At 43.1% G+C, this 12,756-nt stretch overlaps 1 protein-coding gene across 3 annotated transcripts; it reads left to right on the top strand.

Annotated features, from left to right (window-relative positions):
• The first annotated feature begins 3,271 nt into the window (after positions 1 to 3,271).
• Positions 3,272 to 12,311, top strand: LOC310992786 (eukaryotic peptide chain release factor subunit 1). 3 transcript variants are annotated; one of them, XM_083980973.1, is made up of 11 exons: positions 3,272 to 3,432; positions 3,822 to 3,932; positions 5,302 to 5,477; positions 6,217 to 6,356; positions 6,488 to 6,626; positions 6,800 to 6,990; positions 10,083 to 10,212; positions 10,320 to 10,493; positions 10,593 to 10,657; positions 10,753 to 10,900; positions 12,032 to 12,311. In XM_083980973.1, the coding sequence occupies exons 2-11, from the start codon at positions 3,847 to 3,849 to the stop codon at positions 12,112 to 12,114; spliced, it is 1,332 nt and encodes a 443-aa protein (XP_083837099.1). In that variant the 5' UTR covers positions 3,272 to 3,432; positions 3,822 to 3,846; the 3' UTR covers positions 12,115 to 12,311. The 3 variants fall into 3 exon arrangements, with proteins under 3 accessions (XP_083837099.1, XP_083837100.1, XP_083837101.1); XM_083980974.1 differs by having other exon boundaries at positions 3,293 to 3,428; XM_083980975.1 differs by lacking the exon at positions 3,272 to 3,432 and adding an exon at positions 3,447 to 3,701.
• The last annotated feature ends 445 nt before the right edge of the window (positions 12,312 to 12,756 follow it).

Genomic DNA, 12,756 nt, shown 5'->3' with positions numbered 1-12,756 from the left:
GTCACAGATTAGCTGGTCAGCAGAGAATAACTGCTGCTTAATTCCCTCTGAGGAGTTCAAAGGTTTTCTCGTCTGTGTTGAGAGCGGCGCTACACACACATCGAGGAGCAAATGAAGTTTTCATGGGAGGAGAAGCATCAAAGCTTTAGCACGTCAGTGACAGGAGGGTTACAAGAGTCACAGAAACAGATGTCTCGGAGCTTTGATTTGTTTTATGTTTAAGCATTTTTAATCATTTGTGGCTGACTAACTTTTACAGGTCAGGGATGTTAGCTGTCTCTGATATGCAGCCAAGGCATTTCAAGACCTCCATGTCAATGTGCTAATTTATCTCTGAGTATGTGAGCGCCTGCCTCTCTCTACAAGTGTCTGATTGGATGCATCCTCACTCTTTGTGTCAACCACGTTTCTTAGGAATGACAAATAACACTGCATCCTTGAATGCCCTTGAGAGTGTGTCCTTCCACCTTCACTCGCCTCTGCCTCTCTCTCTAAAACTCTACTTAAGCAGATGGGAAAACGGAGCTGCCTGAACCTGCTGAAATCTGTTTTAACTCCCACATGCATCCCTATGTACACCTCACACGCACAGTATCTCTGCCTTATTAATGGACTGGTCACTATGGCACATACTCCTGGTCACTCCTATTATGACATCATTACCAGGAAATGGAACGTTGCTGTTGATAGATTACAGAGAACAGTGTGACATTCAGGAAAGGGCAGCCATATTGGCATAACAGTTACATACAAGTGAATCATAATTGATCAAATCGAGTGTCTGAGTCCAATAAATTACCAGAACCACACTGTGAGATAATACCTGTTGCAAGGATGATCACATCAGTTTACGTCATTAAAGCCAGATAGAGTGCTTCTCAGAATTGAACTTCCTTTATAGACCATTAGCTGCTTTGAGGAGCCATATAAAGGTGCATCAATAACCTTAAGTGCATAGAGCAGGGTAAAAATATAATTTACAGTGCAGTCCAAAAACTACTGTCCCATGTATTAATTTGTTACTCTTCTCTGATAAAGCTCAAGTCCTTGGTTTGTTTGTTTGTTTTTTCTTTTGGTTTAACCTGTCACCATCTCTGTTCTTCTTAATGTTTGTGTCAAATGACCAGGTAAAATGAGGTACTGGCTAGGACACCTCTCATCCATGGGGCAGCAAGAACCATCCATTCTGAAGCGACAGATCATTACAGCTCTGATGGTCGACAGATGGTGATGAATTGGCAGTCATACCGGTGCTGGACAATTTTGCAGACAGTCAGTTGCACAAACTGCTATATCACATTTTTTTCCTGTGATGTAGCCATCCTGAGAGTGCCAAATACTGACAAAAACAACACCCACCTCCTCCCGCTCCCCCGGTTGAACAGAGATGGGTAATACCACAGGGATAATCCTTGGGCTTGCTGCTTCATGCACAAGCAGACGTTTATTCTGACAGAAACAATCAGAATTCACTAAAGACACTGACTAATATCCAGCATATGGCAACCTAATAAAGTCTAACAATTAGTGTGACAAATACAGAACAAGACCTGACTTCTGAGTGTCCCATTGAGCAACACACAAACCAGAAGCTCTGGGGATATGTGGCTTCTTCATCAATAAGAAGTGAGATACCGTGGGAATCTGTCATTTTTGACAAGCCAATGCTGCCATCTAGTGGTCTAAATATGAATAAGCCGTTTGTATGCTTTCACTTCTCTGTGCAAAAGAACAATGCTGGCTCCATGTATTTGCCATTTTGGTTCTCACTTGTGGCCTTACTGCCTCACCCTTGAACACTAGATAAACTCCGACCTATTTAATAAAACGTTTCAGGGAAAGTGATAGCTAGCACAGTGTGTTCACTCAAAGTATGTTGGAGATTTTAAATGTTTCAAGAGGTTTCAACATAGAAATGCAATAATGCATAGAACATTATGTGAGTATTTGTGGGCACCAATAAGTTTTTTTTCTTTTGTTTACTCTGTTGTATTCAAGTAGGCTATAAAGGAACAAAACTTTACCAAAATCAGATATTTATGGCTGCCGGCTCAGCAGCTAATGACATAAAACCTTTAACAGTAACACTTAACTGTAACCTACTACTTACACTACAATCTTAGGCTCACCCACAGCTCATCCAACGTCTCACTCAATAATTTAAATCTGAATCGTCAGCCACAATACCAGAGGATAACTGGATTGCTCAGCTGCCTGTTTAAGGCTGAAACATGAAGCTAGATTTTTTTTTTTCATCTTCAATACCCCCAGCAGTTTGGAAGCCACATGACCTCAACAATATGATCTAAAAAGATGATTGAACCTTGCTGACTTAGATAGCTAGAGAAAGGAGAGCTCGATCTTATTTATAACCTTCAAGACACCTGCTGCATCATAAAATGTTGCAATTACACTTGAATTCTCCTGTGAAGTAGGCCTATACAAGGGGGGGGGGGTCTGATAAAAAAAACAACAACAAAACATTTATGACACTTATTGATCTACCTTTACCCACTCCTGGTCTAAAAGTAGGATTTTTCTTCTGTTGGACAGGGTGTTGAAATGCAATGAGGGTTGAAGTGTTTTCAAAAACTTGGCTACCTCATAAAACTGAATGTAGCCTACAAAGAGAAGCAAACCCTTTGCATTACAGAGCAGACTGAAGAACAGTGAATCTGACTAGCCGTGAGAGAGAGTGATGAATATTTTAGGTGGGATTCTGTAATTTTTTTAAAGGTAAATCAAAAAAATATAATAGCTACAATGTTCTTGTGGGTGAGTGCATTTGACGTCAAAACCAAACTCATAACTAGATAGTGAATGTGTTTGCGAAAACGTGTGTGGATGACAAAATATGACAGTGGCTCGTGACAGTAGTTCCGGTTGGGAAAGATCTGGCAAGCGTGTTAATGACCAGCAGATGCCACTGTTCACTCTAAATATCTTTACAGATTTTGCGTGAAATAAGTAATGTAAAAGATAGCCTTTATAACTGCGCAAAGAAGGTGAGGTTGAGTTTTTAGTTTAAAGTACAAATGTAACCGGACCAACAACAAATACTGTGTCAGTTTCGTGCGTGCAACCCACTTATTCAACTGAAATGTTAAAGTTTCGTTTGGCCAACTACAAGTCCCACTATCCACAGTAACAGACGCCCGCCCAGCTTCGGTGATGCGTTTAGTTTCTGTTCAATCAATGTTGGGACTGGTATGATTGACACAACCACCAAATGATTTCATTGGTTTCTATGTGGTTTCCAGGAAGTGAACGCCACCGCCCTAACGACCTCCCACATGTGAGTCCCGTCGATAGCACCACGCGCAGCGTGTGAGGGAGAGAAACCGGTCGGGAAGGCAACGTCATTCCTCGGACCACCGACCCGACGTAGCGCAGCAGACCGAGAGCGGAGCCGAGCGGCGTTGTCCGAGGCAGGTACCGTACCGGCTCCATTTATATCGGTATATACTCAATGTGCGAAAAGCTGGCAGTTGGTTTCCACATGGTTTCCACGGGAACTGTAGAAAGTAGGTCGTATTAGATAAGAACAAGGTGGACGCTAGGGCCTGGCAGACCGTAGGCCCGTTATTCTCCGCGCACTGTACTGACAGAGGCAGCCCGGGTAGGATCTCTCCCTCTCGGTCAGTGCGGCTGCCAGTGCTGGTCAGGTGCCTTAACGGACACCGCGCCACTAGTTCGGAGAGGTATCTCGTCCAGCTTGTTAGGACAAATATTCTGCCCGTCCAATCAGACCTGTCAGTCTATCTAGTTCTCGCCCGCTTTACCACATATGTTTTTTCTCTTCTTTTTTCACGTCTTTTCAGGTGCTGAAGCGATTACAGCAGAAAGATGGCGGACGACCCCAGCGCGGCAGACAGGAACGTGGAGATATGGAAAATCAAGAAGCTGATCAAAAGTTTGGAAGCTGCCCGTGGGTAAGTGATCGATTTGAGCAGTGTGTGTTGATGCCGTGGCAGGGCTAACTCTACCGGGTTTTATGGCTTCGGTTGATGGGAGTGAATGTGGACCGCCGCAACAGCTGGAGATCGGATAAGTGGGGCCGAATTTGGGAGTGGTTAGCTTAGCATAGATAACTTAGCTCGATGTAGCTTTCGCTGCTAACTAGCTAAATGCTAAGCATTAACGGCTGTCGCATTTGGTCGGAAACTGTGTGTTAATTTGCCGTTATATGTGTTACGCTTTGTCTACCGTTATGTGTTATGAGAGACATTGAGGAAAACGTTACCTTAAATCCTACGGAGGATATAAAGCTCGTAAATGTAACGTTAGCTGTGTTGCTAATGAGAACCGCTAATAGACGTCATCTCTGGAGAGAGGCCGCCATGGTTATCTTTAACAAGAAAGCACGTTGATGGGGAAAAGGAAGGCCGGCTAGCTTACACTTGCACTTCCACATGCTCCGATAGAAGACTTCAAATGGCGTTTACTTGTCCACTGGCCACACGCAGATTATTGGACAGAGCTTCCTAATTCTTCCAAGAGTCCACTAAGTTAGCTACCTCATGGCAGTCGAGCTGCTGGGTGATACATGAATGCTTTGCCGGCTACATATCGGTCAGGGAAGAAAGAAATCCAGATCGGTTGTTTGCCGGTAGGGACGTTGTGGCCTTGTTGAATTATCAAACACGGCATGTGAAATGTGGGTGTTGCTACACTGGCTTGTGGCTTGCTCTGCGACAGCTTGTCGTCTAGAGTTGCGCAGAATGTGCTCCGCCGCCTGCCATGTCACACACAGTTGACCATTTGCCCTATATTCATCCAGCTGCTGCTACCTGCGCCCGTGTGCGTGCAGCGTCAGCCTGCACTGGTATGCTTTGTTTTTGTGACAGGTAGTGAATGGAGGACAACAGTGTAGAGCTCTGGCACTGAAACTCGGTCCTTGGCTTCAAGGGCAGAGATTGCATACTGTGTAACTGACGGCTCACCATGCTTGTCCCTCAACCTTTTAGACCTTGTCAAGGTGATATCTTACTAGGGAAAGTTGTGTGTTTACAAAACGACAGAATAGGAGATTTTGGTATTTTGGTGTAGAGAAAATAGATAAGTCAGAGTTCAGTTGGAAGTTCAAAATAATAAGAGTTGGCTATAGCCATGAGTGGATAACACCTGTCGTCCCCGTGTGATTTTGACATAGATTAGATTTATATTAATGTGTTGTGATCGAGTATTGGTGTTTAGAGTGTATTAGTAGATTCTGCACCTCATAGCATCGTGTGTGTGTACGTGTATATGTATGCATAAATGTTTCTGTAAACATCAATTAAATCAGTTGTCTTTCTACAGTAATGGCACCAGTATGATCTCGCTGATCATCCCTCCCAAGGACCAGATATCCAGAGTGGCCAAAATGTTGGCTGATGAGTTTGGCACTGCTTCCAACATCAAGAGCCGAGTCAACAGGCTCTCTGTACTCGGGGCCATCACCTCTGTACAGCAAAGACTAAAACTCTACAACAAGGGTACGTTTTACAATGAAACCTAACTTAGGTGTGGTTTTCAATGTTAGCTGGACAGAATTGATTTTCCGTAAAATGCCATCATACTTAAAGAGACAGCCATAGTGAACTCCAGTGTTTAACTGACTTATAATACCAATGTACTGATGTAAAGACATCATTTCAGTGTCTGAGGCAAAATAATCAACTAAAATGGATCGTCTCATCCAACACTGTGCTTGTGTTAACTTAAGTCCAGAATTATAAACATGAACAGAATTTCTGTTGCAGTGAACTAGACATTGTGTAAGTGCAACTGTTCATCAGCTTCTCAACAGCACACAGATTTTTACATCTCAACCTAAATCCATGGTAAAGACATAAGTAGAAGTGACTAAAACATTACACATGGCAATGCTGTTGTACAGAAAGAGGCCATCATAAACTGGCACAAAATGTATTTGTAATGGTATTGAATTTGAAGAAGTAGGTGGCTATAAGGTGTGAAGGATGGCTCTGTATTACCCATTGGTACATAGAAAACATTCCAGGGGAAATGTTAGTTTTTATGTCATAGATGATTCTGGCCTTTGAGCCTTGGAGTTCAATATAAACAATGACATTCAGCCCCAGAAAGCTTAATGATGCTGTGTGCCACCTCTGGCTTCTCCCATTAGAAAACTGTACATTTTGTATCTGTCTGAACACCTTTCTCTTGGTATTTGTCTAATCTCTTTACCATCTGACTTTTGTCTCTTACCAGTGCCACCAAATGGTTTGGTCGTGTACTGTGGTACCATTGTAACAGAGGAAGGCAAGGAGAAGAAAGTCAATATCGATTTTGAGCCTTTTAAGCCAATCAACACTTCCCTGTACCTCTGCGACAATAAGTTCCACACCGAGGTAAGAGTCTTTTCCTTCTTTCTCTGTCTGGTTGTAATAACTTTTGTTTGGATGTGAACTTGTCTTTTCATGTCTTGCATGCTTTCTGTCACATTGTCATCATTCGTTCTTCCCTCACTCTCCTAACACAGGCATTGACAGCCCTGCTTTCTGACGACAGTAAGTTTGGCTTTATTGTGATTGACGGTAGTGGGGCATTATTTGGCACGCTGCAGGGCAACACCAGAGAGGTGCTGCACAAGTTCACTGTGGACCTACCCAAGAAGCACGGTACTTACCCACAATACTCACACAACACTGCACTTATGATATGATTTTCCACATGGCAAGGATAAATAGATAATTGATAAACATTCCTGTTTTTGTTGGTGGCTTTGACCTTTTTTTTGAGTCTTTTATAAGCATTTTTAAGATGGTGTCCCTTATTTTTATCTGTCCTCCAGGCAGAGGAGGGCAGTCTGCTCTGCGTTTTGCTCGTCTGAGAATGGAGAAGAGGCACAACTATGTGAGGAAAGTGGCTGAGACGGCTGTCCAGCTCTTTGTGTCCAACGACAAAGTCAATGTGGCAGGAATGGTCTTGGCTGGCTCTGCCGACTTCAAGACCGAGCTCAGTCAATCTGACATGTTCGACCCAGTAAGTCTGTGTGTGTTTGTGTGTATTCTGATAAAAGTCAGTCAAATATTTTTTAAGTAGTGAATCAGCAAACATAACTGAAATCTTAGCTCTCAGATTAGGTTTATACATAAACAATACTTCTATGCCAGAGAGAAAATAGGTAGCAGTGTTTCCCACAGGTTTGCAAGGAGTCTGTGGCGGTAGCAGATCGCCCGACCGGGGGGGGGGGGGGGGGGGGGGCGAGCGGATTGTCCGGGGGTAGTTCTGTGGAAGCTTAGTGGCGCTGTTTTCAACTCGGTTCAACTCCACCGCAGCAGGAGGGGTGTGTTTGATTTCAGCTCCGGGCCGGGCCGCAAGAAGACGTTGACGCGCTGCTTGTGTGCCCGCGGGGGCGGGGCTCATAGGGGCTCCGCTCCGTTCAGACGCTGTGCTGAGCGTGAACGCACCACCGGCGCAGAGCGTGAAGAGGGAGAGGAGACACAGGGCTGTACTGTTACCGCGAAGCCAGTTTAGTGGGTTAGCGAGGTATGTAGAGTCTAAAGCCAGGCTCTCCTGTATTACAAAGGTGGCTCTCTTTTAACCCAGCTAGATCACCATGGTAACTTATGCTTAGCTCATAACCTGGTCCCGACCAGGTTATGTTCAGAGTTTAATAATAAAATCGGCTATAAAAGCGCCGCTGTTCATTTTCAGCTGGCGTCACCTTTACTTTGACAGTGGATCTGGATCAGAACGGAGCGTTTGTACGGAGGGAGAGATCACGCTGATCCGCTGCTTTTTACTTTCTCTCTGAGCGTCTCCGCCTGCAGATGTTCAGCTGAGGGAATAGGCTGCTCAGCTGTTGAGCTGAGCGTCAGGAGCAAGTCGATAAGCTTCGTAGTAGCCTATGGTAGTAGCCTACCGTGTTAACTCCGGGGGGACCGCGGGGCTAGAGGTTTTGTTGAGCTAGAACATGAACACAAAGCCTGGCTATGTTGAGCCTCCTCCGCAGTACAGGCCGGAGGAGTCGATGTTGTTGTTTTTTTTTTTTTTCCCCTCGGCCTTTCTTTTGAAAGGACAGCTGGAGAGAGACGGGTAGGCTACGTGGAGATAAAGTGAGGGGGGATTGACACGCAGTTCCATTATTATCTGAAGCTTTCAGGCAACGTTATCACCCCTAAAAATACTATATTGGTGAGAAATGAAGGAGGAGGAGGGAAAAAGGCGTGTAAACGATTATTGATTTTTCTAAATGCTTATGGTTTGTTATCCGTGTATCCGTTTACACGTGTAGATGTTGACACCCCTACTTTTACCACTCAGTGCTGTTATGCATGTGCGCTTCTCTGTGTGTGTGAGACAATGCCAATACGGAGCATAGATGCGGAGATGAACGGACCGATCGTCCGACGCGGGTGTATTCGTGGCGGACGTAATTCTTTTGTGGCGGGCCGCCACGAATAAATGAATGTGTGAGAAACACCGGGTAGTTAGGGCAACTTAATTGTCTTTACACACAGTAGTAAAAAAAAAAAAAGCACATACCGGTTATGAAATGTGATCTAAGTATCATATGTAGACAAACACATTGTCCATAAGCTGGTATCACACAAGTAATTGAAATAATTTGTGCTTTAATACAAATACACCTGTCAAGCATTCACAGTGCTGGTGGAAAGAGTAAGTGAACCCTTAGATTTAACCCATAACCTCAAGCAAGCACTTCCAGTTGCTATAGATCAAACCTGCAAAATCCTCAGAAGAAACTTTGACCTGCAGAACTGTTTGAACTTAGCCGTGTCGTTAGGATGTCTGGTGTGAGCAGCCTTCTTCAGGGCATTCCATAGCACCTCTATTGGATTAAGTTCTCGGCTCTGAATCCAACAGGTGGATTTTCTTTGTTTGAAATCACTGTGTAATATACTTTGATGTTCACCACCTTGAGCCGCTGCATTGTCCAACTTCTGCTGACCTTCAGCAGGTGGACAGCCAACTTGACAGTGTCCTCCAAGATACCCTGATAAATTTGGGAATTGATGTTCCCCTTGGTGAAGTAGAACTACACAGGTCCAGAGGCAGTAAATCACCCTAAATCATGATGCTCTCCACCGAACATCAGCAGTGGAATGATGGTTAAATGCTGGAATGCAGAACCCATTTTTTACACCTCACACAGCGCTGCATGTTCCTCCCAAACAATTCAGTCTTAGTATCATTACTCCACAAAACACTTTTCTCAGTGTATCAAGCTGCTCTTTGGCAAAACTTTGTGGCTCAACAATGCTTCTTTGAACATGCTCCATCATGCGCATATGGTAGACTGGTGAACAGACACGTTAACCAGCTCCAATGACTATTTTAAGCCTTTGGCTGTTTCTCTGCTTCATTTTTACCTCACCGATCCATCTGTATTGTGCCATCTCACCTGGATGCTCAGTTCTAGGTAGAGAAGTCACAGAACTAACTCTGTGAACAGTCTGTCCAACGTTGGACTACTATCTAAAATCAACCATGCACATCAACAAATTTTCATCCTTAGACTTCCCACATCTTCTTTTGTAAGACGTCATCAACAGATGTATTTCTTGTGACTATCAAAATCACACACTTCTCTAAGCCGACACTGTGAATGTCTGAATTGTCTTTAATACAGACCAGACTGTTTCTTGCCACTGTATATTGGGGTTAGCAGGGCCTTTTCACACACCTAAAGCAGTTAATGCTGTTGTCTTATGGACCTTTTAAAGTCAAAACCTAATACTTGCATCATATATAGCCATAACATAATGGCGAGAACCTACTTCAAACATCTTTTAATGGCCATTCATATTTACAGCTACACCACATTACACAAACAGTAGTAATGGAAGTGTAATGTGCATTCATTATTTAGTGATTGACTTAATGTGAAGTATATAATATATCGCCGAGAGGACACAACATGAGTAACAATAAACACATATGAAAGTAAGGCCAGCAGGTCCTGGGATGCCTTAACATTTAATAAAAGGGCTAAAGTTAAAATGCTGTTACGGTTATATTAAGTATGCATCTGATTATATGGCTTTATGCTTGATATTGTGTACCCAAACTTACATCTGCTTGTGTTTTGTTTGTTTGTTTTTTCTCAGAGGTTACAGGCCAAGGTTCTGAAGCTGGTGGACATCTCCTACGGAGGAGAGAATGGCTTCAACCAGGCTATTGAGCTCTCAGCAGAGGTTCTCTCTAATGTCAAGTTCATCCAGGAGAAGAAGCTCATAGGTGAGTGATCCTGCTGACACTGCAATTACTGTAAGAGCTAAAGGAAAAACGTTTTTTTTTTTTGCTGTACTTGAGATTTTTTTTTAAACATATATCCCTCTCTGCAGGGCGGTACTTTGATGAGATCAGTCAGGACACGGGGAAGTACTGTTTCGGTGTGGAGGACACACTCAAAGCCCTGGAGATGGGAGCGGTGGAGATCCTCATAGTCTACGAGAACTTAGACACTATGCGTTATATTCTACGTGTGCATGGGGCAGAGAGCAACGGAGCGGAGAACGGTACGCAAACCACATGTGCCACACCTACCATCGCTGAGAAACTGGGTAATAAATATTGTGGCAGCGCTGTAATCTTCATGTCCCTGCTTTGATTTACAGATGAAAAGACCTTGTACTTAACGCCAGAACAAGAGAAAGACAAGTCTCACTTCACAGACAAGGAGGTAAGCTCTGCCAAGAAAGGACTGATCCCTGTGATTCTACCTGAGAGCCGCTGCTCATCATGCCAATTGTTTCTCACTCTGTTCATTTTCTTTAGACGGGACAGGAGCATGAGCTGATCGAGAGCATGCCGCTGCTGGAGTGGTTTGCTAACAACTACAAGAAATTTGGAGCCACGCTGGAGATAGTCACAGACAAGAGCCAGGAAGGGTCCCAGTTCGTCAAGGGCTTTGGAGGCATCGGGGGTGAGCACACAGTTGTTTATGACCCTGCAATTGTACATTTGTACAACACCAAGTTAGGAAGACGGACGGGAGATGCGTAGCTCAGTGGTTGTTTTAGTGAGTAAGTTTGTTTTGTGGTTGAATGAGTCGTTGAACTGCTCTTCAGCTGGAGAGGTCAGGTTCAAGCCTCCATGTATCCTCAGGTATTTACTGTGCTGAAGTGGCTGTGCACAAAATATGAAGTGTGCCTTTGATATACTGTCCATTATCCATCACCACCTATTTTCTGTTGCAAACTTAAATAGTATAGGAAACAAATGCAGCTCTCCATTATCAGCCACCAAAGCACCAAGAAAAAAAATATCGATGTAGATCACATTCAATCTGCTCTAGCCAAAATCATTTTATGGATGTCAATTAGATATTGACAGTAAAGACTATAGGATTGCAAGAATGTAACATTACCAGTAATCACTGGTTTAAGTGAGAAAAATCTATGGCAGGTATAGAAATCAGAAACTAATAAATTTCACATGAGCCCTTTTCTTTAAGTGCTTTGAAGCATAATTTGCATGTCCTTAAGAGTGTGTAACTCGCCACGCCAGCCACTCCATTATACCTGCAAGCATCAATAATGCCATAATCAAAATATTTGCAATATTTGTCATAGGTCCCTACTGCAGGTAAGACATTTTTTGATGTGTTATGACACAAGTATTGGTGTAAAAAAAAAAAAAAAAAGAAGATTATAAGTATTAGTCCTTTGTTGCTTTTTAAACAGTTGTGCACATTAAATAGCAGGACTCAAATGGAACTGATAAGGGTCTAAAATGTTAATCATGAATCAGATAAGTTCAGTTTCAGTATTTCTTTCAAAGAGAGAAACAAGTACAACAGGAAAGGAAAAAGGGCAACCAAACTATATTCTCTCTCTCTCTCTTTTTTTTAATTCACTAAGTGGCACTTCAGAAAAGGAGGATTTCAGGAATGCATGCGTTTTAGGTACTAATACTCCCACCCCCATGGCTAATGAGGATTAGCTTATCCTAATACAAATTCTTCCTTTAATGCTGCCTCGACCTAACCTAATATGACATAAGCTGGCTGGCCATCATATTCCCCTTGTTAATCTATCATCTTTGTGTTCCTCAGGTATCTTGCGGTACAGGGTGGATTTCCAGGGCATGGAGTATCAAGGAGAGGACGATGAGTTCTTTGATTTGGATGACTACTAGGTAGTCGGGGACTGATATTGGGAGAAAAAAGAAAAAGCAAAGGAATGAATGAAGAAATAAGGAAAGAAAAATGCCACCTCTCTTGCAGCAAGTGAGAGGTGCACTCGTGTTGACCATATATATGACAGACACACCTTCCAATTTACCTGTTGCATACACAAACTTGCACATACATTTCATCTGTACACACGACATAATACATCACACAGGCTGAAGAGGAGTGAGATTTTCTTTCATCCAGAGAGGGAGAAAGCCCTTCCTGAATAAATCCCTGCCTTAGAGTGCTGGTTCCTTCCCCTAGTTGGATTGGACTCGACTCATTTTGTTCTTTTTTTTTCCTCCTCCCCTCCATTTTGAATGAACACAACAGCAAGTTCCCAGATTCCTCGCTGCCCCTAACCTGGTCTGAAGATGAACTTTGGACTCACTCCTCACATATAGAAAATATATTTTCCTTTCTTGCCTCATCATGTCCCTACCCTCTCTCTCTTCTCCCCTCTATGCTTTCTCTCTCTTTTTTTTTTTTTTTTTTTTTTTTTGCATTTCATTTTTTTACTGGTAACTGCTGCTGTTGTATTTTATGAGAGTGGGGGATTTTTTTTACCTGGGTTTCTGTAGAGAAAGGGGGACAAAGTATTAAAT

This window comes from Trachurus trachurus (genome assembly GCF_905171665.1).
Source record: "Trachurus trachurus genome assembly, chromosome: 10".
NCBI lineage: Eukaryota > Metazoa > Chordata > Actinopteri > Carangiformes > Carangidae > Trachurus > Trachurus trachurus.
This window is presented reverse-complemented; position numbering and strand designations above follow the sequence as displayed.